Genomic DNA, 27,858 nt, shown 5'->3' with positions numbered 1-27,858 from the left:
CATGTGTCAAACACAACTATGCAAAAAAGCATTTTGGTATGAATCAACATTCGCATACAGAAGATATAAGCATTTAAAGCGAACAGTTTAGCATGTGTGCTTAAAACTCTAGAATTTTAATGATATTATCCTACACTACACAGAGAATATAGGGATTTTTTTTTCCAAAATTTTTTGCATAAAGTAGATTCAAGCACTTTCAATGACCTGTATGTATGTATGTATGTATATTTTCAAAGTCTTCCCAGGTCCTTGAATTTCCCCCCCAGATTCACAAACTTTCAAGGACTCGTGGGAACCCTGTTAAACAAGATGTACAATATAGACTGTTTCAGCAGTAACAACATAAACAAGCGGGTTTCGTGGTCAACGTGTAACTTCCGTTAAACTCTGCTAAGAATAAAAACAACAAAGTACTTTAAACATAGTTTATTTCTATAACAAGCCAAATAAACAACACGTAGCTTACCTAGGAAACCAAAACATTTGTTATTTTCGACAAGGTATTTGTTCAAGAGTTTAGTTTAGCAACTAGTCAGACCATTAAAAAACTTAAACCCAGAAGTAAAGTTCGGACCAGACGCGTATCGCAAGTGGGTACGATGAAACATCTATAACAAGCTATACTTACTATATGTATTTGTTTTTGAGCCGTGCCACCACTTTCCAACATTTTTGAATATGATGACGCCTCTCCTCCTTCGCTGGTTGACTGCTCTCCATGGGTCTTACGGGATAGTGGTGTCCATCAAATGCACACGTCAAAATCTTGGCGGAAGTAGCAGGTCATCCGGGTGCTTTGTCGCTTACTTATGGAAGTAGGCGATTTCGGACGCAGCGTTGATATGAACACTCTGGCGATGAAATGTGATGTTAATTGTGATTTTAACACACGATTTTTAGAAATATCAGCACAGTGCTTTCAATTGATGGGCTTTGTAAAGTAAAATCGTAATTTTGAAATTTTCCTTTTAATAAAATCATGCCCAATTTGTCTTCATTAGCTACGTTTACATGGTCACATTTTGCCTCCATCGGATTCAAATCCTTCCGAATAATAAATCCTATCATGGCGTTTACATGAACACTTAATAATGTGATCGGATTGATGTGCGTGTATATATGACACAAGATTTAAATCAGATTTGATCATTTGACATGCGCACATTGCACAAATATAGTTTCACGCTGTTTCAAGATTTGCTTGGTGCCTCACTGATTATAAAGCAGCAGCAAAAAAACCCATTTTTGTGTGCCCAAAAAGCGTATTTAACTTCACGCAGTGCTGCAGAGACCGTTCGCGAGATCAGAGTATAAATCATGGACTAACCGGACAACGCTGTATCACTTTATGGGGAATTGGAAGGATAATAGGAACAAGATTAACAAGACAATCACTTCTTGAGACTTCCTTCAACAAAACAAACTCAAGTTATTTGCGTCACATGTCATTACGCCAATTCTACGTCATTGCACGTGTGCATATGCTCCACACTCCCGTCCTGTAGGTGGCGGAAATGCACCTTTCAGTAGGTTTGCCAACCGCCATTAAAATAAAAGATCGCACATGCGCAGAGCGTCCCAGTTTCAGTTATCCATCCGATCAAGTGTATACATGTCCTTTTGAGCAGATTACAAAAGGTATAAACCACCCCTAACAAGCGGATTAGATTTTTAATCAGATTGGCACTTTTTAGTCCGATTGAGGTATTTACATGGAGTATTTTTATTCAGATTGATCATTTAAACTGATTACAAATGTCCATGTGAACGCAGCTATTGTTTCAAAACCTCATGTTGGTTTTTAATGATTTTTTATATTTAGCATGTTTATCGAATTGGAGATGTGGAGAGATTATGAAATGGTTTACCAAGAATCTGGTGTGACAGTGCAACCACAGCAAGGGTGTCATAATTAAAGCGGTGATTGCATGCTTGAAAATCATATGTGGTGACTTTAGTTAAGTTATTATAGACTCTTATATCACATCACATGTATTATTTCCTTGTGTGACACAGCAATCTAGTTATGTCTTGGCCTCACCTTTTATCCTGTAGGGTGAGAAAATCCAGTTGGACAGATTGATTTTTCATCTGGCACATGGATGACAGTTTTGGATGTATGAACATTGACAAGAGGCTCGGATTAATGCAGCTAGAGTTGACTGGAGTTCACAGCTGTAGTGACATGATCTTTTTCCAGAGGATTTGAGAATCAGGAAAAGTAATTTTTCATACAATGGAAGTATTTGTATGCATGATTGGGTTGAATATTTGATAACCAACAGGGACTTTTTTTGTATATGCTGCAGTTGTCAGATGTTTTTCTATGAATCGGTCTGTATGAACTCATACATTCTGTCCTGCATTTAAGTATTCACTCAGTTACTCCTAACTCTGACTCATTTTGAAAATATAGACCTGTGAGTTTTTTTTTGGTGGGGAATGCAGGGCAGTTATAAAGGGTTCCCTCTGCCACAATCATGCCAACCATTGCATCACCCCACTTTTGGTCTCCACATAAGCCTGTTGTGGCTACGCAAGTTAAATTTGAATCGGTCATTATCGCCTCCTTCAAACGTGCCTGTATGCCAGTTAGCTACGTTCAGGAGATTCCTATCAGACTGCAGTATGGTATATATTTGTTGTGGCTCATCGTAAGGGTGTGCACAGCGGTTTTGTTCGTGATGGCACCTGCTGTGGATTGGCCTATAGGCACAAAAGGCTGTCGAACTTGTCTAGTGGGTGAGTGATAGATCAGAGCGCTCCTGTCTTCTTATAACTCCTGTGTGTAGACAGCTGTCAGCTTTGGAGCCCTGTTAGACAACTGAACAATATTATTGCTTTAATCTTGGGTGAGTCCAATTCATTTTGACACTCCCTCAAAAAACTAACATCGCTTTAGATTCATATAGACTTTATGCTGCTTTCCCATCATTGTTCTTCATTTTATCTATAGTGGTTCATTAACCTGCCACTTAAAACCTGTTTTAGACGATTTAAAATTAACATGGTTATTTAAAACCTTGTAGTTTTCAGAAGTTGGCAATTTCTATTTTTAGTAATAAATAGGGCTGTCACGATTATGAAATTTGGCTGACATTTAATTGTCTAATACATTTTATTCTTTATGAAATAATTTTCACATTGTTGTGATTATTAAAATTAAATATTTTGTAAGGTTTACCTGGCAGTAAATATTAGGGGTGTCACGATTCTCCAAATCCTCGATTCGATTACATTTTCGATTCTAAGGATACGATTCGATCCGATTCTCGATTTTTACATATTTTTTATATGGCATATAATTTAGACAAAAATTATATGCCATTATTTATTATTATTATTATTATAATACTTTAACATTAACATGCACATTGCACAACTCGCATGGGGGTTTATGGGCTTCACTTAACGCAAGAGCTTGTAGAGAGAGGATTGCTTCTTGCACACACAGATCGGGCGGATGACGTGACAAATTTTTTTTAATTATTAAATTCGGTCTACTGCTTGTTATTAGCTGTGTCCTTCTAAGCATGCGACCTCTCTGCCTTTCATAGTGGCAGCCACAGAAGTTCAAGAAGAGAACTGAAATGAGACGGTCTAGCCTTCGGAGAACCCACAATTTGCGTCACCTGCTGCACACGCCCCCAGTAGCGCCCACCGCGCCTGTCAGCAGAAAACAGCGGAGACATTTCTGACTTATTAAAATAAATATGTAATCAGAAAAATATTAATTTATTTCAGAACATATGACACATTGATGTAGATTAATCTATTCAACAGCATATCAAATAATCAACCTAGAAATATACGCAACATAGAATAATATTAACACAAAACATAACTTATAATACTAAAACAGTGACAAGAAAAAGTTTTCTAATAAATACACACTTTTATTGAATAAAGCTTTTAATTGTTTGGGATATCCTCGGCTGTTAAGGATCCATTCGTTGAGGATGCATTTTGACACAGCTCTTATCAACGCCAGCGAAGGAGGAACGTGGCAAACTCAAAAAATGAGAATTAAAAACAAAGGAAATAGAATGTCAGAAAAGGGTTGCCTGGAATAAGTTTTACAAAGTGGTAAATCAGGATGACACCAGTGCAGGCTATGTAATTTGTGCGTTTAATTTAGGCTATTTATTTATTTATTTTTGTCCCATGTGCGCCGATCGGAGACGGAGTTCACTGCTGATATTCTAGAGCTTTCTAGTCTCGCGGCTGTCATCAGCAGCGTCTTGCATCGCCCAGTCAGCGGATGGCGGGTGGGTGCGGTTTTGAAAACTGGTCAGAAACGGTGCGGATGGATGGTGGACGGATGATGAGTTTTGTGATGCGGTTGTGGATGAAATAATCCGCGCATCTCTAATATGGATTTAATGCACATGGACTTAATGCGCGTGTCTTGGACTAATAGCATCTGAAATAAATCCAGCATCATAATCAGCTGCGCTTCTCTCTGTCTCACGTGTGCATGCGCTCTCACATCTGTCCGAAGTCTGAACATAAACTAAAGTAGTGTATTTGTTCAGTTTTATGCGTTTCATGCAAGCTGAGGCAAACTATCCTTTTGTTTAAAATATAACCCGCTGCATCTTTGCGCCTCCCTCACTATCGCGCACGTGCAGAGAGCTGCGCTCTGTCCAAAGTCAGATCACGTAATCCTGTTAATGATATGCATTTCAAGGAGTTGTAGCAATAACTTACATCCCTCGTGTTTAAAATATGATCGCTTTCTGCTGGACAGATGTTTTTAAAGGCATCTCTGAGAGTTTTTTTCCTCGCTTGCCAAGCCGACCAGACGTGAAATGGGGGCGTGGCAGAATCGACGATCCCATTTTTTATTTCGAAGTTCGGAGCTGTGACTTAATTTCGATCGATTTCGATTTAAAATCGAAATCGTGACACCCTTAGTAAATATTAATACACACAACACATATTTAAAAGTAATCTGATATGGTCTCGTTTATACAGGCGCTGCAGCTCCCCCTTGTGTTTTTTAGAGAGATGTGCAATCATTGCAGTGATCAGAAATCATCGGGATAAGGTCAAACAGTCGCGATGAGACGATTATTTAATCATTGTGACAGCCCTAGTAATAAATGATTGTGCACTTGGAACAGGATTTTTTTACTTATTTTGTGTAGTTTAGCTGTTGTAGATATGTAACAAACAATTACTTGTTGGATATTTGTAGAGCCCGACCGATGTGCGTTTTTTAGGGCCGATGCCGATACAGATATTAGGGAGTAAAAAAGACCGATAACGATATATCGGCCGATATTCTTTGTGTATATTATAGTTCAGTACACATATACTACAGTATATTATACTACAGTACTGTACATAGAATACACTATATACTTTAACATAATATACTGTATATGAATAAATGCAATGCAATGATCACTCACAAATGTGGTGATCACTCACAAATGTGGTGATCCAACACTTATATTGATGTGACAAAGATATGTACTATAGGCAAGAAGTTAACAATAAACTTTATTATCCAAAATTAGTCTGATATCAGTGCACTAAACCGTAAACTTGACTTATTATAAATAACTTTATAACACAAAGAGAACAAAATACATAAAACTTGCATCATTTGCAGTTTTGACGAGAATAACGTTATAAAGAGAAACTTATGAAGTCATTGATTATTAGCTTTACAGTAAGTTGTGTACTTCACAAATTAGTTAGCCACTCACCGTTACGAAGACAATGCTTGACGGAGCACATACTAATGTACACTATGCAGGGGCGCCGTTAGGGGGGGTTCAGAGTATGCCAGGCATATGGGCCCATAAGTACGCTAGGGGGCCCCACCGTCATCACTTTTCCGTTTTTTTTTTATTGTACACGTAAATAATAACACTGCAGTAAAATGTAAAGTAAATTAATATAAAACTTCTGTGAATGACTTTGAGTTAAGTAAAAGTGAGACACTTTAAAAAAAAACAGCGTGCAAGCATGACGATGCAATTACATATTTGTCGGTTCTGGTGGTTTTTAATTTGATTGTGCGGGTATGGATATGGGTGAGTAGGCAACATTTTGGTTTGGGATCAGTTTGGTGGGTTTGCTATGCAAAGTTACCACAAATAGTCGACAGCCCTACAGTTTGACATTTCAAGGTAAGATCTCACATGCCACTAAAAAGCGTTCATGCTGATCCCAAACTGTATGTTTCATGAAAAATGAAAAATATTTGTGTTAATACAATATTAGCATGGCGACTGCTGACAACTATTGCATTTTTAAGACGGACAATAACTTAAAAGGCGTAGTTAAAAATAGTATTTTCTAAATAAACATGAAATAGGAGAATCAACGCCATAATTGAGTTAAATTTTAAATGACTAAAAGCAGGTTTTAATGTGACAGCGCATCATTTTCATAGTGAAAGTGATTCATTTTTATTCAGGTTTGCAAAGGAGGTTTTGCCCAAAATAGTAAGTGCAGCTATAATAAACGCTATATCAGATTGTTTTTAACATGTATCCTAATAGAGAATGTCTGTTTTATATTTATGTTTGAGTATTGTTGTGTTTAAATATTTTTGTAATGTTGTTAATGTCTTGTTTTAATTTAATTCGCCATGGGCGTTGTAATGGATTGAAGGCTAATATGACGATACAAATGGGGTTATAAGACATAATTTTAAGTTTAAATTAACTTTTGTTTGCTTCAAGTGTTTGCTTCAAATGAATTTCGTTGAATATAATTTGTCTCTTAATTTTAATCAATGTTTTGTTGATAAGTGTTGTGAATATTAAAGAAAAAGAACATTAAAAAGAACACTGTGCATCTCATTACGTAACAAATAAACTACTGCAATATACTACGGAATGCCAAAACATGCAGTATTATCTTTAATCGCTTTTCAAAAAACATCCTTCAGTGCACAGAAATTAAATTTGCATGCCCATCAGCAGCACATTTGATTGCGGCATGCTTTTGACTTTTAAAAATCAACGTCATATTTAAAACTTTAGCCGATTGTGCTTTTTGCAATTTCTGTGTCAGCAAAGGGCGTGCGCGTGCGAAGCGCATACTCTTAAATACCAACTTAATATTAATTTTAATTTTGCCGGCCACGCTTTTTTGTCATGAGCGTAGGACGGAATACCACACATACATACAGAGAACAGCAACATAAAGAGAATTTAAGTTATTTTGTGTTTTTCTGACGAATACGGTCAGTTCGTAAGAACATTTTTAAATGGACTATATAAGATCATCAATATGAACTCTGAAGAATGAACTATTATAGGCTAAACATAATTGTACACATTTAGCTTCTAAAACCGCGCAGAAAACTCGACTGCCGCGAATTTCAAAGCACCTTCCATAGATTTCCATAAATTTAGAAATGCCTCTCCATTCATTATTCTTCTTTTAGTGATCTACTTAAAATCACGTGAATGTCTTCTGCCTTTCCAGAATAAAATGGTATTCGTTTTTCGAATTAATTCTTTTTTTTGCTTCATTCATTTATTTTTAGTTGCAAATGCGACCTGTAAAATTAAATAAACGCACTCAACTGAGTAATTTTAAATAGCTACACATTATGGTATGAAAATTAAACATTCATCTAAAGGAAGGGGCCCAAAATTCTGTCTTGCATACCCCCATTGAAACTGTTCATTGCGCCCCTGACACTATGTTTAATGTTGTGCACAACGTTTTAAAACACAAACCCAGGGTTCCGTGCAAACTTTAGACTTTTATAAAACTAAAGCGTCTTCGCTCCGCCTCTTTTATTTAGCAAGGGTGTAGAGTTGCGCGAGCTTATTGAATCAATTGCTCTGAAATGAGCACGTTAACTAACAACACAAGCAGCAGTAATCTCATATAGTGTTATAAAAGTGCACGGCTGCGCGTAGTTTAAACGTGTCATTTTTACGTCTCGCGTCATTTCTCCCGCTTGCGTATTAAATCGCAAATCGACAAAGAGACGGAGTAACTTACACCAAATGTAAACGGGAATGCGTCTCTCTTGTCCATTTATAATCCAATCGACCAAAGCGCGTCTTAATACCAGGTGTAAAAATGTTGTGAAGAAGACACTGCGTGACTGCTTCCATGCCACCTGAACTGAGAGACTGACTGAACTGAAGTGAAGGGGGTGGGGGATTGGATGGTGTCACTACAGTGAGTGACCTGGGTCACCATTAGCAACCAGTAGGGCGCACTCTGCTGGACAAACAAGTACTTACATCTTTCAAAAGCATTTAATGTGTTCTGTAACAAACGTTCATATCGGCGCATATCTGCGGCTTATACGCCGATACAGATATATCTGCGACATGCTCATATCGGCCGATAAAATCGGCAAAACGATAAATCGGTCGGGCTCTAGATAATTGTTTTGTTTTTTACACTGCAAAAAGTGAAAGCTGCTCTACTAAAAAACTTTGATTTGTAACACCTGAAGTTTTATACACCAAGTAAAAGAAGTGTGACAAAATAACGCCTTATAATTTTATAATAACTATTTTATAAGTTTAAAACAACTTCAAATTTTTATTTAGTATGGATACACTGATATGATTTTTTTTGTTGGGGGGGCGATATAGATTTAAACGGATAACTAGACCTTGTTAACACTGTCAGTCCAAATCCGATTTTGGTGCATATCTGATTTTAATCCAATCAAATTTAAAACGTGTGAAATGGCCAAAAAACGCATGAAATTAGTTTTTTTCCTAATCCGTTTCAGGCTACATCCACAGGTGGTTTGAAATCCGTTTCAAAACGCATTTTCGGAAATCCATTTCAGTCTGACCGCTCTAATCGCATTTGTGTAGCTTTTTGGTTACGTCATGCTTTCACGTCACGTAAACGCAACCCCAGCGCGAACTTAGGAACAGTCCATTTCAATCAACAGTCCATTTTACAACGTCAGACGTCGAAGCAGATTGTCGTGCCAGTGCGACATCAATGCCATAGAAACAGTGCAGATAATCCGGAACACGGCAGGACACAACGATTGGATCTAAACAGTTGTGACACACAATATGGACAATAAGTCTGTCAAATCGGATATGCACCAAAATCGGATATGGACTGACTGTGTGTACAAGGTACTGTTGGCCAAATACTGATCCCGATATTAAACGCATGTATACAATACTAAACGGTTTGCCTATTAGTTAGTTTATTTCTGCATCAAATTATTTTTACCGGACATGGATTGGATCTATTAAACATTCAACTGATACATAATAAGAGAGGCACAAAGTAAGAGAACATTTTGGCGATTCTTGGTCTTTATCCGAGATTTTTCTAAAAAGACTGCAGAAATTTTCCCTAAATGCTCTTAAGCCCGATTTATAGTCATGCGTAAGTTCTACGCCGTAGCTACGGCGTAGGCTATCCGTAGCCTGTGCGTAGCTCTGCGTAGCGTGACGTGTACCTCGAAAAAAATTTAACAGCGCGTCAGTTCTACGCGGACCGCAAGCGCTGTGATTGGTCCACCAGAACCCCTCCCGTCAGGTAAAAAACGGCGTCATAGGTATTTCCGTTTGCAACGGTGAAAACAAAGATGAGCCAAGTTGAGGAGTGATTTAACTCAAACTGCAACAAAAATCACTGTTTATTTATTTCCATCATTGCTGGTCTTCTCAAATCATACACAACAAGTTGCTGTTTCTTCTTCGTTTGTGGGTTTACTTGCCAAGCTTCTTCTCTGACGGTCGGGCTGCTACTGTGGTTACACGCGTGGATACTGCCTACCAGCGGTTTGCGCGTGTGTTTGCATGTCGACGCGGAGAACGACGCAAAAGTATAAACGAAAACCGACGCAGAACCTACGCCGTCGCGGCTACGCCGTAGGACCTACGCACGACTAAAGAGCCCTTTACTCTGACCGCATGACTTGTGTGAATGAGTAATCTTTTACGTGATTTACTACTATTTTTTTTCCCCCATCGCACATCTGACAAGCAATAATTGGTACAGATTTTTTTTGGGGGGGAAGTATTTAATTATTTTGATAACTTTTTTTTAAAATGCTGGGTTATGCAACAGAGATGCAACTTATTGCCTTCACGCAGTTAATTAATAAATGATCAGTATCGGCCTTGTGCTATTGCAGATGGGTTCAAATTGAAAATTAAAGCTGCAAGCAGCATTTGCCGGGTTTCGAGCATTAAGGCACGTCAAAGATGTCACACGTCGTCGACCAGGCTGATCCAGCATCCACAAAAACGAAAGAGATGGTAAGAAACGGTTCATACAGACTATGTATGCTTAAACACACGTGCACCTATAGGACCTATAGGAGTTATCACCAATAACTCACAAACCGTTTGATTGACAGCAACGCTTCAAGAGGAAAGTTGTTCACCATGGGCAGATCTATCATATGATGTCATGTTTGTGTGTGTATGTCACGTGATACAGGCACCGAAATATGTTATTACGCCCCCTAGTGGCCAAATGACACCTTAATTCTTACAGACCTTCAGGAGCAGTACACGAAGAAGCACAGTGCGTTTCGTTCCGATCGACCTTTGTTAACCCTGTCAAATTAGTCCTCAACCTTCATTGGCTGATGACGGACATGTTTTTGAAGATACGCCAATGTCCTTCTAGACCCTCATGGTACATTGCACAAAGACATACAATACAAAATATTAAGTGTATCGGGCAAACGGTTGTGTAGTAATAGCCATTCCCGATCTCAAGCCTGTCACAGCGCCACCTAGTGGCCAAAATCCGCATCTTTTTTACTGTGATCCCGGAGTGAGCTGGTACATATGTGTACAAAACCTCGTTAAGATATCTCAAACGGTTCACGAGTTATATCCATTTTAGTGACGATAGGCTACTTCCTGTATGGAGCTTTGGGGCCCCTTAGTGACCCTGAAGCGAAATTTCAAAATCTGTTCGATAATTATTTACCTACTCACTCCACAGATTTCTCCTGCGTTGGAACGATTACGATCGGGCAAAAAACCTAGGAGTAGTTCGCAAAAGTAGGATTTGAAGGTTATCACCAATAACTCACGAACCGTTTGATTGACAGCAATGCTTCAAGAGGCAAAGTTGTTCACCATGGGCAGATCTATCATATGATGTCATGTTTGTGTGTGTATGTCAAACGTCACGTGATACAGGCACCGAAATATGGTATTACGCCCCCTAGTGGCCAAATGACACCGTAATTCTTACAGACCTTCATGAGCAGTACACGAAGAAGCACAGTGCGTTTCGTTCCGATCGACCTTCGTTAACCCTGTCAAATCAGTCCTCAACTTTCATTGGCCGATGACGGCCATGTTTTTGGAGATACGCCAATGTCCTTCCAGACCCTCATGGTACATTGCACAAAGACACACCATACCAAATATTAAGTGTATCGGGCTAACGGTTGTGTAGTAATAGCCATTCCCGAGCTAAAGCCTGTTATAGCGCCACCTAGTGGCCAAAATCTGCATCTTTTTTACTGTCACACCGGAGTGAGCTGGTACACATGTGTACCAAACCTCGTTAAGATATCTCAAACCGTTCACGAGTTATATCCATTTCAGTGATGGTAGGCTACTTCCTGTATGGAGTTTTGGCGCCCCTTAGTGACCCTGAAGCAAAATTTCAAATTCTGTTCGATAATTATTTACCTACTCACTCCACAGATTTCTCCTGCGTTGGAACGATTCCGATCGGGCGAAAAACCTAGGACTAGTTCATTTTGGCTAGAAATGCATATTATGCAAATTAGCGAAAAAGTTGCATACCGGAAATGAAATCGGAGATATACATTTTTTAAGTTTGGAGCCAGGGATTACAATGGTACCAAATACTTGAGTGTCTGATGTCCGGTTTAGGAGTTATGAGCCCCAACGCGTCGGGCATTGCTAGAGCGCCACCTATGGGCCGATTTGGCTGATTCACTGTATCTGAGTAGCGAGCTGATATACAACCAGTTGACCAAGTGGCAAGTTTCTACGACTTACGGTTTGTGCTGGGCGACGCGTTTTATGGCGGAAAAATAATAATAATAATAATAATTAAAGCTGCAAGCAGCATTTACCGGGTTTCGAGCATTAAAGCACGTCAAATACGTCAGACATCGTCGACCAGGCTGATCCAGCATCCACAAAAACAAAAGAGGTGGTCAGAAACGGTTCATACAGACTATGTATGCTTAAACACACGTGCACCTATAGGACAAACATGTCACGTCCTTAATGTGAAGTCATTCGCAGCTACCAGACACACGTGTTCTAAGTTGTCAGCAAAAAAGGTGTTATCATTCAGTGAAAGTGGTGCTTGCAGTGGCAAAACTTAGGTCACAAAATGTTAAAATTGTGTTAATGAGTCAAAAGAGCCGAACCCCATGTCTCTACGATGTTCTGATACAGAGATACAGCTCTTGTAAATGGTTGCTAGGGTATTCTCATCGGTTGCTAGGGAGTGAATTGTAATCCACCAATGATTATACTCAAAGCCATGAAAGACATAATCCATGATGACTCATGATTTTAGATGTAATTTTGCAGTATTTTTAAGTGAAAAAAACAAATAACCACTAGGTGGCGCTATGACAGACTCGTGCATGCAACCTCAGGTCATGACTGTGTTACTTGTAGCTAGAATCACGGCTATTCACTTTAGTTTAGTACAGTTGTCACCAGTCAACAGTTGTATGACCATTGGGCTTACTCAATGTCAAAGGTTTTGTTCAATTATGAGGCCAACTAGTGGTGCAGGCATAACATTTTTTTTTTGTATTGACTCAGACTATGCTCAGACATCAGCGTATCAAATTTGGTGAAAAAATGTCATTTCGTTGCAGAGTTATAAGCATTTATATCTAAAAAACACAAAAAATGAATGTAATTTTTCGTTTTTTGCAATTTTCGGCCATTTCTGATGGAAATTTTAAAAAAACACCAATAGAACTTTTTGTTCAGAAGGTAAAGTTAATTTCTTCCTATGGTTGTTTCGAGTCGATCAGAATAACCCTCGCGGACTTATTTGCGCATGTTTTTTAAGCGCTATTTTGCTGCGCAGGGCTAACCGTAAGGCGAAACCTGGCATGTTTGGTATCGTTGGACTCGGCAACAATTCAAAACTCTTAGTAAAAAAGTCCCATGAAAATACGTCAAACTTAGCCTAAGTTATAAGCATTTAAATGATTCGTCTGACCACTAGGTGGCGCGGTGACGAAACGAGGCACGCAACCTCGGGCCATGACTCTCATCACAAATACCAAGTGTCGTGTTGATACTTCATTTCTGTCCCCAGTTATAGCCAAAAAAGTCCAATTGGCTGCGCACACTTCAGACGTTTGGGCGTGGCATGTCGACCGTGAGTCGAAAGTTCAACTTTTTTTTAATAATTATTGATATTTGAACTCCAAGGAACATTTTAGCACTGGAACGATTCCGATCGAGCGAAAAACCTAGGACTAGTTCGTTTTTATTTTTTTCGACAAAATCGGAAATAGCGGAAAATTTTTAATGACGGAAATGAAATCGGAGATATACATTTTTTAAGTTTGGAGCCAGGGATTACAATGATACCAAACACTTGAGTGTCTGATGTCCGGTTTAGGAGTTATGAGGCCCAACGCGTCGGGCATTGCTATAGCGCCACCTATGGGCCGATTTGGCTGATTCACTGTATCTGAGTAGCCTGCTAATATACAACCAGTTGACCAAGTGGCAAGTTTCTACGACTTACGGTTTGGGCTGGGCGACGCGTTTTAAGGCGGAAAAATAATAATAATAATATTAAAGCTGCAAGCAGCATTTACCGGGTTTCGAGCATTAAAGCACGTCAAAGACGTCAGACATCATCGACCAGGCTGATCCAGCATCCACAAAAACAAAAGAGGTGGTCAGAAACGGTTCATACAGACTATGTATGCTTAAACACGTGTGCACCTATAGGACAAACATGTCACGTCCTTAATGTGAAGTCATTCGCAGCTACCAGACACACGTGTTCAAAGTTGTCAGCAAAAAAGGTGTTATCATTCAGTGAAATGTCTCCCTCTCTTCTCACGAAACATTGACAAACAGAACACTGAAGGAAATGTTTGTGGTGCTTGCAGTGGTAAAACTTGGGTCACAAAATGTTAAAATAGTGTTAATGAGTCAAAAGAGCCGAACCCCATGTCTCTACGATGTTCTGATACAGAGATACAGCTCTTGTTAAATGGTTGCTAGGGTATTCTCATTGGTTGCTAGTGACTGAATTGCAATCCACCAATGATTATACTCAAAGCCATGAAAGACATTATCCATGATGACTCATGATTTTAGATGTAAGGTTGCAGTATTTTTAAGTGAAAAAAACAAATAACCACTAGGTGGCGCTAAGACAGACTCGTGCATGCAACCTCAGGTCATGACTGTGTTACTTGTAGCTAGAATCACGGCTATTCACTTTAGTTTAGTAAAGAAACAGTTGTATGACCATTGGGCTTACTCAATGTCAAAGGTTTTGTTCAATTATGAGGCCAACTAGTGGTGCAGGCATACCATTTTTTTTGTATTGCCTCAGACTCTGCTCAGACATCAGCGTATCAAATTTGGTGAAAAAATGTCATTTCGTTGCAGAGTTATAAGCATTTATATCTAAAAAACACAAAAAATGAATGTAATTTTTCGTTTTTTGCCATTTTCGGCCATTTCTGATGGAAATTTTAACATAACACTAATAGAACTTTTTGTTCAGAAGTTCAAGTTAATTTCTTCCTATGGTTATTTCGAGTCGATCGGAATAACCCTCGCGGAGTTATTCACGCATGTTTTTTAAGCGCTATTTTGCTGTGCAGGGCTAACCGTAAGGCGAAACCTGGCATGTTTGGTATCGTTGGACTCGGCAACAATTCAAAACTCTTAGTAAAAAAGTCCCATGAAAATACGTCAAACTCAGCCTAAGTTATAAGCATTTACATGATTTGTCTGGCCACTAGGTGGCGCTGTGACGAAACGAGGCAAGCAACCTCAAGCCATGACTGTCATCACAAATATCAAGTGTCGTGTTGATACTTCATTTCTGTCCCCAGTTATAGCCAAAAAAGTCCAATTGGCTGCGCACACTTCAGACGTTTGGGCTTGGCATATCGACCGTGAGTCGAAAGTTCAACTTTTTTTTAATAATTATTGATATTCGAACTCCAAGGAACATTTTAGCACTGGAACGATTCTGATCGAGCGAAAAACCTAGGACTAGTTCGTTTTTATTTTTTTCGACAAAATCGAAAATACAGAAAAAATTTTATGACGGAAATAAAATCGGAGATACACATTTTTTAAGTTTGGAACCAGGGATTACAATGATACCAAACACTTGACTGTCTGATGTCCGGTTTAGGAGTTATGAGCACCAACGCGTCGGGCATTGCTATAGCGCCACCTATGGGCCGATTTGGCTGATTCACTGTATCTGAGTAGCCTGCTAATATACAACCAGTTGACCAAGTGGCAAGTTTCTACGACTTACGGTTTGGGCTGGGCAACGCGTTTTACCGTGGAAAAATAATAATAATAAAACAGACAAATACAATAGGTTTTCAGCACTTCGTGCTCGAAACCCTAATAATAATAATAATAATAATAATAATAAAACAGACAAATACAATAGGTTTTCAGCACTTCGTGCTCGAAACCCTAATAATTAAAGCTGCAAGCAGCATTTGCCAGGTTTCGAGCATTAAGGCACATCAAAGACGTCACACGTCGTCAACCAGGCTGATCCAGCATCCACAAAAACGAAAGAGATGGTCAGAAACGGTTCATACAGACTATGTATGCTTAAACACACGTGCACCTATAGGACTATTTTGGTTTTTCCAAATTTTCAGCCATTTCTGATGGAGATTTTAATATAACGCCAATAAAGATTTTGTTCAGAAGCTATTGCATTTTTCTTCCTATGGTGTTTTCGAATCGATAGGAGTTACAGTTACGAAGCTATTAGTGATAGTTTTTTTATGTGGTAAAACGTAGTTCTGGTCGAACCGTAATTCGAAACCTGGCATGCTTGGTATCGTAGGATTCAAAAACAATTCAGGATCATATAAAAACAACTCCCATGGAAATTCGTTGATCACAGATGAAGTTATAGGCTTATAAAGTGTAACCATTGGATAATCACAGTATTTAATGCCATCTTTCCCGTTATAGTGCCACCTTTTGTCCGATCGGCAAGCATTTTATTTCACAACCTCAGGTCGATGGCCTTCACATACTATTCAAGCCCCGTGAATATCTCAAACCCATCTCGAGTTATGGCCATTTAAATTTACTAAGCTCCGCCCACTTATATTTTTGGCCACTCCTTTCGTGGATGAATACAAATTTCAACTTTTTTTTGATAACTATTTATAGTCACACTCCACAGAATCAATCAGCCTTGGTTAGGTTCCGATCGGGTGAAAAACCTAGGACTAGTTAGCAAAAGTAGGTTTTGAAGGTTATCACAAATAACGCGAGAACCATTTAATTGACAGCAACGCTTCAAGAGGAAAGTTGTTCACCATGGGCAGATCTATCATATGATGTCATGTTTGTGTGTGTATGTCAAACGTCACGTGATACAGGGCATCGAAATATGCCCCCTAGTGGCCAAATGACACCGTAATTCTTACAGACCTTCATGAGCAGTACACAAAGCAGCACAGTGCGTTTCGTTCCGATCGACCTTCGTTAACCCTGTCAAATCAGTCCTCAACCTTCATTGGCCGATGACGGCCATGTTTTTGGAGATACGCCAATGTCCTTCCAGATCCTCATGGTACATTGCACAAAGACACACCATACCAAATATTGAGAGTATCGGGAAAACGATTGTGTAGTAATAGCCATTTCCGAGCTCAAGCCTGTTATAGCGCCACCTAGTGGCCAAAATCCGCATCTTTTTTACTGTGTCCCCGGAGTGAGCTGGTACATATGTGTACAAAACCTCGTTAAGATATCTCAAACGGTTCACGAGTTATATCCATTTTAGTGACGATAGGCTACTTCCTGTATGGAGCTTTGGCGCCCCTTAGTGACCCTGAAGCGAAATTTCAAAATCTGTTTGATAATTATTTACCTACTCACTCCACAGATTTCTCCTGCATTGGAACGATTCCGATCGGGTAAAAAACCTAGGAGTAGTTCGCAAAAGTAGGATTTGAAGGTTATCACCAATAACTCACGAACCGTTTGATTGACAGCAACGCTTCAAGAAGAAAAGTTGTTCACCATGGGCAGATCTATCATATGATGTCATGTTTGTGTGTGTATGTCAAACGTCACGTGATACAGGCACCGAAATATTGTATTAAGCCCCCTAGTGGCCCAATGACACCGTAATTCTTACAGACCTTCATGAGCAGTACACGAAGAAGCACAGTGCGTTTCGTTCCGATCGACCTTCGTTAACCCTGTCAGATCAGTCCTCAACCTTCATTGGCCAATGACGGCCATGTTTTTGGAGATACGCCAATGTCCTTCCAGAACCTCATGGTACATTGCACAAAGACACACCATAGGAAATATTAAGTGTATCGGGCTAACGGTTGTGTAGTAATAGCCATTCCCGAGCTAAAGCCTGTTATAGCGCCACCTAGTGGCCAAAATCTGCATCGTTTTTACTGTCACACCGGAGTGAGCTGGTACACATGTGTACCAAACCTCGTTAAGATATCTCAAACCGTTCACGAGTTATAGCCATTTCAGTGATGATAGGCTACTTCCTGTATGGAGTTTTGGCGCCCCTTAGTGACCCTGAAGCGAAATTTCTAATTCTGTTCGATAATTATTTACCTACTCACTCCACAGATTTCTCCTGCGTTGGAACGATTCCGATCGGGCGAAAAACCTAGGACTAGTTCATTTTGGCTAGAAATGCATATTATGCAAATTAGCGAAAAATTTGCATACCGGAAATGAAATCGGAGATATACATTTTTTAAGTTTGGAGCCAGGGATTACAATGGTACCACATACTTGAGTGTCTGATGTCCGGTTTAGGAGTTATGAGCCCCAACGCGTCGGGCATTGCTATAGCGCCACCTATGGGCCGATTTGGCTGATTCACTGTATCTGAGTAGCGAGCTGATATACAACCAGTTGACCAAGTGGCAAGTTTCTACGACTTACGGTTTGTGCTGGGCGACGCGTTTTATGGCGGAAAAATAATAATAATAATAATAATAATAATAATAATAATAATAAAACAGACAAATACAATAGGTTTTCAGCACTTCGTGCTCGAAACCCTAAAAATTGGTCGATACATCAGTGCATCACAAATTTTTAGGCGTTACCAATTGAAGGAATTCAAGTTGATCCAACTTTTACTTTTTACAGTGAGTTATGGTGACATTAAAGAAGCCTGTATTATTAAGATGGTTTATATTCATCAGACTATGAGATTGGTATCTTAAAGGGAATTTTCATAAGACACGCTGTTGCATTAAAGAACAACTTGAAAAAGTATTTCGTTTTTTTATAACGTAATGTATTGTTATTTTTGTCTCCCATTTTTAACATGCACACTGTCTGAATAGAGCGTCTGTGTGGCATTTGGGTTGACACCATGATTTGTCGTCATCTTTCTCAGTCCTGCTTTGCCCCTCACTCACAGCTGCCCGCCAGATGCCTCAGTTTTATGATTTAAACCTGTCCAGGATAATGTCCCCATTTCACTCAACTGTCTGTCATTTTGCAATAAGTACGTATGTAGCGCATCACCTGTTTTTGCTTTTTACACGGTATAGGGTCAAAGTTTCTGTAGCAATCATTCCTGTTTTGACTAATATCTCAGGGGGTGTTTACACAACAGTTTTCACTTTGTATTTATGTGGCAACTGTGTTCTTGAGACCTGAAAATGGGTTTTGAAGTGCACTTTGCATACTACAAAGACACAAATTTGTAAAATCTGACGTTTGTGGTTTCTTTACAAAAAGAAGCTACTGACCTGGCATGCGTAATAGTGTTTGTCAAAATCATCTCCATGCTCACATAACTGTGAATATGACAATGTTGTCATCTGTACTCGAAGCTTTGCAAAAACGCAAGAGAAAGTCTTTTCAGTTTGTCTAACATAAAAATAAGGAAAACTAATTAGATTTGTAAATAACTATTTTCTACGAATTATTAGTGATGATATTGTATCTTGGTCCAAATATCACCAATAAATCACCAGTTCTCTCCTAAATCCCACCCCTAATCCAAGCAGAGGAAAGGTTAAGATTTCAGGAGGTCACAGATTTTACAAGAACAGGAGAATTCTAGGGAAGTCCAGTTTTGCGTAAGAAGTATTAAATGTGGACTTGATGGTCCAAACAAAAGCTGCCACTGTTCCCCAGGTCCGACAAATCCCTTAGAGCCCCCTCCGCATTTCAATCAGCCCCACACACAGCAGGCCAGCAAACCAGCTGCAAAGTTCCTGCCCATAAGCACCAAAATAATGAAAACACAAACAGATCATGGTGTCACCATCATATGACTTGCCAGACAGCATCATGCAAAACCACCAGACAGAGTGGAGATGATGCTGCGGAATGACATCACCTCACCGCCATGTATAAAGTAACATTGTGATGGCTGGTTTCAAATGGGGATGGAGTCCTAACAGCTCTGTTAAAAGGCCTCTGTTGGTTCTCTGCCTCACAGCTTCATTGCAGTGAGCATAAAGAGTGTGCAAATTAACATGTTTCCTACTTACTAAAGGTTGGACAGCCATTGAAAGCCATTGTTTAGCATTCACAAACTTGCCACCCACTTCTTGGTGCTTCTCTGGCTCGGGTGGGCCAGAAATGGAGAAGCGTGACCCATTTAAAAGGTTGTTTACTTGTATCGGAGAAAGGGCTAAGATGCTCCTCAATGAACTCTTGTCTACAGTTCAATTACCCTCGGGCCTCTTCAGCCCCCATTTCTGGGACCCTATTTTTGGTCAGCAATTCTGCTAATTTTCATGCTGTACATTTAAGAACATGACCTCTGACATGTTTTTCAGACATGTAAATGAGTAATGATGAGGTTGTTTTTGTAAATACAAGACTGTCCCAATTGTTGAATATCAGATTAAACTGTGATGTAATTTAGGTTTACAGGAATTGCATTAGAGACCAGGACATTAGGAGGGGATTTCACACACCACACAATGTCTAGTCTCTATAATAGTGAATTTTTTTCTTGTTAAGTCTGTTTTGCTGCTGCAGCTTGAATTTACGGTCACCCCCCAGGAACAGCTCTGCTGTGTATATATATATTTAAAGCCAGGCTTTTTATTGCTTTTCCTGTTATCTTCAGACTAGACAAACTTAAAAAGAGGAAATAGCTTGTTTTTTTTCTATCTCCCCTGTTTCCTATTTTTAAAGGGCATTGTGTGAAGCAGTTGACAACAGCGGGTTGGTTGCGGTAAAGCAAGAGGGTTTTCCTTTTCTTGTCATCTGATGCAGTGGTATCAGTAAACCGTATTGTATAACAGGCGAGGCAAGGGACTGACAAAATAACTAATAGTCCATTGCTGTTTATAGGTTTCTGAACAAAATTTAGTGGACACATACGCATTATGACAAATTGCAACACCTCTTCTGGCCTACATATTACATACTCCGGTTCGTGCATGCGTGACCTGCTTGCACAGTACGCGCATACTATTTTGATGACTAAGTTAGCGTCACATGTACTCTATGCTAACCATCATGTATGCGTAAAAATAAACGCTGCTTGTAGCTTTAGGGGTTTTCTCTAGCACCCCTAATGCGGAATGCATACCGCCAGTGACTTTTTGCTGCGTGTTGCTCGTCTCTTTCAGTAGTTGCTCTCGAAAGTCTATCGTCATTTGCATCGATTACTTTTTGCGAGATCTAGGCGTGCGGCGAGATTCTGGCCGCTTCTAAAATAAAAGACTCCATCCTTCTGAGGTCGTATTTGTAGACTACATTTACGTCATGAAGACTGTCTTATTAGAGAATATTAACAATTATAAAGTTTACTAACTTAGTTGATCGCAAATTGTTGTAATATGCCCATGACTTGCGAATATGATGCTCAGATAATTAACAAATAAACCTTGATGACGTATGCAGCCTGCATATGCGATCTCCGGAGGATGCAGCTTTCTGTTTGAACCTTTTACAGTGCATGCATTATATTCTGTCTTTTACCGTTTGCTTTTTTGTTTGGGTTTCCAATAATGTTTGTTTGGGAACTCGCATAAGGTCTGACACGTGTTGTGTTTGTCTGTTGATCAGAGTCAGATGTGAAGTCTCAGCAGATTAAACCCTCACTCAGAGTTTACATGATTTAATGTCTGCATGTTCTTGCTCAAGAATGGCAGTGGCTGTATCATTTCCATAGTAGGGTAAAGAAATAAACATGTATTAAATATTCAAATGTACTTAAACATTGTTTGGCTAAAAATGAGCGTTTCTCCATCTAAAGTGAAAGTGAAGATGGCATCCGTATCCACAAATATAATGTGTTTGTTCATGTAATGTTGTTTAATGTAACTTTGTTTTGATACTTTATTTAAACAATTATTATTATTATTATTATTGCATGCTCGTTATGTCATTTTAAAGGCTACTTGGGTCTATTTTTATTACTCAAAAATAACAAATTACTTCATTATCAGTTAGCAAAATGGTTGTTAAGGCCAGTCCTTGATTAGTTAAAACATTTAAAAATGTGATTTCAGTTTCTTATTTATTTTATCATTGAGAGGATTTCTTAAAAAGTGTAAAAATATGGTCTCGTTCTCATGAACCCAATCTCGTGTCTCGTCTTGTGGATTAAGTGTCTCGTCACACCCCTAGTAGCTGGTCACGTCCACTTGCTCTCGCCAACAGTCGCTTGTGTTGCCAGAAGTTGGCAAGCTTCCATTGAACTGAACACAGCTTAAGACCTTGAAAGCCTATGGTTAATATTGTGTGAATGAATACAGTTTAATTGTATGGCAGTAATGCATGAGGATTCTTTTATTCTTGAAGTTTTTGCAGTGAACTCCATTCTGACACATGTATGCATTACACAAGCTGATGCTTGGTTTTGTAAATGATGCAATTACTGCTTTTTGTGCCGTTTTTGTGTGCTTTAGTTCTCACGTCTGGAAGGGGAAATAAATGTGGTTTCTGTTGGATAGTTTTCCAGTGTTACTTTAGCTATGTTTCATGTTTTCATGACTTGCATGTTCCGTTGTGTTGTGGAAAAAGGCAACAATAGGAAAATTGATTCATTAACCATTGCTTTTATCTCCCTCTAATCTCCCCAGGTGTGCTTAACTAGCAGCTTTGACTTGGTTTCCTGGCAACTTCTTGCATATAAACCTTCGCCTTTGCCTCCTTGTCTGTGGAGGTGCATAAGTGAAGGAGTGGACCCCGACTTCTCCCGTTTTCTGTCCTTTGCTCTGCTTTGAGACGGGAGGGGGACCGAGGTGCTGTCAGAACCACCCAGAGCATGGGGCAGAAGGTTCCGGGAGGCATTAAGACTGTGGACATGCGGGACCCGGCATTTCGGCCTCTCAAACTCGAGCTGCAGGCCCTGGATTACACCAAGCCTTCCCGTCTGGATATGTTGTTAGACATGCCATCTGCCTCGCAGGACATCCAAGTCCAGCACTCCTGGAACAATGACGACCGATCGCTCAACATTTTTGTGAAAGAGGACAATAAACTTGTATTTCACCGGCACCCTGTGGCGCAGAGTACAGATGCTATTCGGGGCCGGGTGGGATACACGAGAGGACTGCACGTGTGGGAGATCAGCTGGGCCATGCGCCAGCGGGGTACCCACGCCATCGTTGGCGTGGCAATGGGCGAAGCCCCGCTGCATTCTGTAGGATACACTGCACTTGTAGGAAACAATAGCGAATCCTGGGGCTGGGACCTGGGACGAAACAAACTCTATCACGATGGCAAGAACCAACCCAGTAGGACCTATCCAGCTTTTCTTGAGCCTGATGAAACCTTTATCGTCCCAGACTCGTTTTTGGTTGTCCTGGACATGGACGAGGGGACGCTAAGCTTTATTGTTGATGGACAGTACTTGGGGGTTGCTTTCAGGGGACTCAAAGGAAAAAAGCTATACCCTGTAGTGAGCGCTGTGTGGGGACACTGTGAAATCAGAATCCGGTACATAAATGGACTTGATCGTAAGTACAATACTTTCTGCTTTGAGTTACAGTGTGCTGTCTTTGCTTTAATTACTTGATATCTTAGGACAATGTGCTGGTCAATGCGGTTATCTATTGAATAAACAAGGTGGAGTTTGTGGTTGGTTAAACATTGAGAGTAGCCAGACAGTACTTTGTGTGTCTGCGGAATATTTGTACTCATCATTAATTATGTGAAGACCGCTTTCTGTCCTGATATATTTCCATACCTGATAAAGACCATGACGCCATTCTTTATCTCACATCCAGGAAGCTAATCATTAAACGAGTCACTTTGCTCTTTCCTCATTACGCCATGTGCAGACTCCACAGTTGCCAATGAAACATTTAAAGATAGTTAAGTACTTTCATGGTTGAACAAAGGTTTTGAAAAATCACTTTGAACTGTTATGCCTATTATAAGAAGATATAATAAAAGTAGATGTAATTGGGGTGCATTAAAAGAATTAAGTCGATGTATATGGCCTTCTTTCTTCAGCTGAACACATTTATTAATCTAATATGAGAGTCCACATTGTGAAGCTACAAGCAAATCTAAATGACTCTACCAGCCCGGCAAGCATTTTTGCTTTTTAAAAGACGTCTCATAGCGACCAAATATAGACGTCTGGGTTAAGTGTAAAACGAGGCTGTCAGTGAAAATTGCGTCTAGCCATAACCCTGAAATGAAACCAAAAATAAATAAATGAAACCAAACACCTTGTCATGATGGGATATCTATACATCTCACAAGTTATTTTAGTAAAAACAACATGTAACCAAATGCAAGTTTATTTTGGCTAGAAGTGGGTTACTCATAACTGGACTATATCCGGTCTATAGTTAACCTTGATCGTCAATAACGTCTTGGGTGTCACTTAACACGCGTATGACAACCAGTCATGACATGCAAGAACAATGTGAATTTCATTTCGGCGAACTGTTTCTTTAAATAAGAGCTTCAAGTTTCTGCGACTCATTTCCTCCAGCATGCTGTAGTAATGAATCAGTTTTGCAAGGCGTTATTTAGTGACGTTATCGCTCTTCAGTCAAATAATGAAAGGATGCAGGTGAAGTCCAGACTCGCAGCTGTCCCTAAAAGTGCCAGACATGACTGCTGTTGAGTAACCCACCCTGCTCTCAGTCTCATGATGCAATGTCTAAATACATTGCGTTTCCACCTTGATGTTTTGCATGCCATCCACCATCTGAATGACTGATGTTTTCTCTACTTATTCCATGTGTAGCAAGATTTAATGAAGGTCTGAAGCTGGGAAGTGTTGCTACTGTGGCTTTAACGCATAAGTTCAGGATGCAGGTGTTCCCATTTTTGGAGAACTCTCATCCCGTCTGGTTGGACAGTCTATTACTCAGCCTTATGACTCCGAGGCTTTGGCTTCCTTTGAGTGTCTGTCTCGTGTCGGTGCCTTTTTAATGCATTCTTTGTCATACTTGTGTCCGACGGAGGTCTAACTGTACCGTTATTTAGCCTTTACATCATTCTGTTTTGTTTCCCCGACGTCTTGTTAACCGATGTGTGTGTTTTTATAAAGTGATCTCAACATCCGAGCAGGTGCTGGTGCTTAAAGTCTTCTGAAATGCACGGCACACAGGGATGTTGTATAACTACACTAAAGGGCACCTTTGGGAAAACTGGAGTTGTGCAAATGTTAAAGCTCCTAATCAGCGAGTTAGTGGGATGTTTAATTGTTTGTTTTGAGGAATAGCAGCAATCTAAATTCTGCTGGGTTATTTTAAAGCGACATTCCACTTTTTTGAAAATGTGCTCATTTTCCAGCTCCCCTAGAGTTACACATTTGATTTTTACTGTTTTGGAATCCATTCAGCTGATCTCTGGGTCTGGCGCTAACACTTTTAGCATATCGCATAATCTATTGAATCTGATTAGACCATTAGCATCGCGCTAAAAAATAACAAAGGAGTTTGGATATTTTTCCTATTTAAAACTTGAATTTTCTCTGAGACTAACAGAAAATTAAAAGTTGTGATATTTTAGGCAGATATGGCTAGGAACTATACTCTCATTCTGGCGTAATAATCAAGGACTTTGTCGCTGTAAAATGGCTGCAGGAGGTGCAATGATATTACGCAGCAGCCGAAAATAGTCGCCTAACTTTCAATGAATATCACACAGAATGACAGTGTAGTCCTTGGCATTTCTGTCTAGAAGATGGCAGCTTTTGATTTTCTGTCGGTCTTGGTGCACGTTGTAACTAGAGGAGTCAAGTTTTAAATGGGAAAAATATCCTATTGGCACGATGCTAATGGTCTAATCAGATTCAGTGGATTATGCTGTAAGTGCTGGCGCCGGACCCGGGGATCAGCTGGGTGGGTTCCAGAGGGGTAGAAATCAAATGTTTAACTTTAGGGGAGCTGGAAAATGAGTATATTTTCAAAAAATTGGAGTGTCTCTTTAACCCGTTATGGAGTAAAATTGTACCGAATACATTTTGGGTTAATTAATTTATGTCGGGTTGTTTCAATGCAATGCTGAGTTGTTTTAACTCGTGGTTGGGTTAACAACCCAGCATAGGTTTACTTGTAACCCAACATGTGGTGTTCTGTCCAATATTTACCCAGTATTGGGTTAAAACATTAGCAAAAATTTATTTGTGAACTTGTTTGTGAAATCCAGGCTAAAGTCTCTTTATGAGAATCTAAGTTTGATTTCAATCATTGATTTTAATCTTTGAGGCCTTGCCCAGTCAATATTAACACACAATCATTCTACATAATGTAACATTGATAAAAATGAAAGTGACATGTCTAGCTGGGTTTTCACAGAGTTTAATTTATCCATCCATGTGTTTTTCTGGAAATAGTTTCTCATGCACGGTGTTTGTAATTTTGTTTCTTATAAATATCTCTCTTTCTGTCTCTCCAGCTGAACCTCTGCCATTAATGGACCTCTGTAGACGATCTGTACGAGTTGCGTTGGGAAGAGAGCGACTGAGCGAAATACATGGACTGCCCTTACCTGCTTCCCTTAAGAACTACTTGCTCTACCAATGATGACAGTTGTGCCTTTTAAAAACAGTTCAAGGCATGGCATTCGCCTGAATTTGTCTCTGGGATTTACTCTTATTCCATCTGGCAAGCCTGTTTCATTGCAATTTCACTTGTTTTGGATTGGTCCCATACTGAATCACTGGGTATGGTACCAAAAATTATGTCTGACGTCTTTTCTTGGTTCATTCATATCCTGGATTTCGGATCCTTATTGCAGATAATCGGAGGAAAACTAAAAACTTTTCCTCTCTAATCATGGCTTACTGAAACCTCAGCTGCTTGTCAACATCTAAAAAATATTTTAAAGGTTTTTTTAATGAGATGTGTTGGCGTTCCTTAAGCAGTCATGTATTATGTCATCAATTTATAGTGGCTCAATGCGAGCAATGCAAAATAGCTAGTTAAGACCAGCAAGTTTTGATGATCAAAATATATCTGGATATTAATATCGGCACGTTTTGTATGTAAAGTTTCTCAGTTTAAGGATGCAGTCTTTCAACTTCTAGTCAGTATAATAAATTAGCTGAGTCAATTTTGGATTAAGCGCTGGAGTCTACTTGTTGTGTGGGTTTAAAAAAGATTGACACACTACCCACGCGGTGTAAGGTGATGGGTTCCCCGCTTGCTCCTGCCAGGTTAAAAATAGCCCGGTTTTAGCTGTAAGTCTGACCGTCTGGCCTGGAAAAATAATGTGATGCCTGTGTCTATGACGTGGGAGGCTATTCATGGAATCAACCAAAGCTGGTGCATTAAACTAGCTTTTTAATTGCCCGACTAGTCAACGAGTCTCCTGTTTACACTGCAACATCTAAAGTGCCTGGCTCATTATACTGGTATATTATTAAAAGAAAGCCATGAATTGAAGTCCTTTTATATTAAATCAAAGAATGAGATCACTGTGAGACTATGTAGCATACATTTATCATTAAGAGGTTGTATAGCTTCCCTATGTCTTGTGAAACACCCACATCCATACTCTTGATTTTGCTGGTTTTATTTGTAAGAGGACTGTTTTAACTTGATGTGTTGGGGTTATGACGCTGCTGTGTGGCGTCTGATATTGATGTCACTTTGCTCTTTTTAAGACTTGATGCAGAGATTGCCAATTACTGTCATTTTGTTTTCTAAAAGTTTTTCCATCCTAGTCTTTTTAGATGTGTAAATGTAGTTTGTTTGTTTGGGAGCCATTTTGCTGGGCATGGGGGGGTTGTTTGACTTTGTTTTTAAACCCTTCTTGCTTGCCGACCACCTCTTTGTATTTAGTGATGTAGATAATATTTGTAACTATATAATAAATTTTATTATTATTGACTTCTTTTCTAGCTGTCTTTATTTTTTTAAATTCCTAAATTCATGGCTTTGTTTGTGAATTTTGGGTAAGTTTAGATAAACTGTAGGGTAGTGTACTCGAGGATTCACATACAGAATTAAAAAAAAATGCATTATTAAATACATGTTACTGCTAAAACAACAGTATATTGTTGTTTATTTATTTTTTTAACACATCTGGCAGATGCTTTTATCCAAAGTGACTTGCACTGTAAAAATATTTTTTTGCACTTAAATTAAGTATATTCAACTTGGATTCACAAGTCATTTCGATTTTTTTTTTTTTTAATCTTGACTTGAGTTGTTGTCACTTAAATTTGCACTTAAATTTTAAATATCTTGGCGAGTGAGGAGTTATTGTAACAAATAAAATAAAG

At 39.3% G+C, this 27,858-nt stretch overlaps 1 protein-coding gene across 1 annotated transcript in view; it reads left to right on the top strand.

Moving 5' to 3' along the window:
* spsb1 (splA/ryanodine receptor domain and SOCS box containing 1) overlaps positions 1–27,463 on the top strand; it is a 30,245-nt gene extending 2,782 nt beyond the window's left edge. Inside the window, exons 2-3 of the mRNA XM_055188298.2 lie at positions 22,244–23,122; positions 26,028–27,463. Coding sequence (XP_055044273.1) covers positions 22,429–23,122; positions 26,028–26,155 — 822 coding nt within the window. The 5' untranslated portion in view covers positions 22,244–22,428 and the 3' untranslated portion in view covers positions 26,156–27,463. The remainder of the gene's footprint in view (positions 1–22,243; positions 23,123–26,027) is intronic.
* The last annotated feature ends 395 nt before the right edge of the window (positions 27,464–27,858 follow it).

Source organism: Misgurnus anguillicaudatus, chromosome 13 (assembly GCF_027580225.2).
Source record: "Misgurnus anguillicaudatus chromosome 13, ASM2758022v2, whole genome shotgun sequence".
NCBI lineage: Eukaryota > Metazoa > Chordata > Actinopteri > Cypriniformes > Cobitidae > Misgurnus > Misgurnus anguillicaudatus.
The sequence above is the reverse complement of the archived record's forward strand: the minus strand, read 5'-3'. Positions and strand labels throughout refer to the sequence as shown.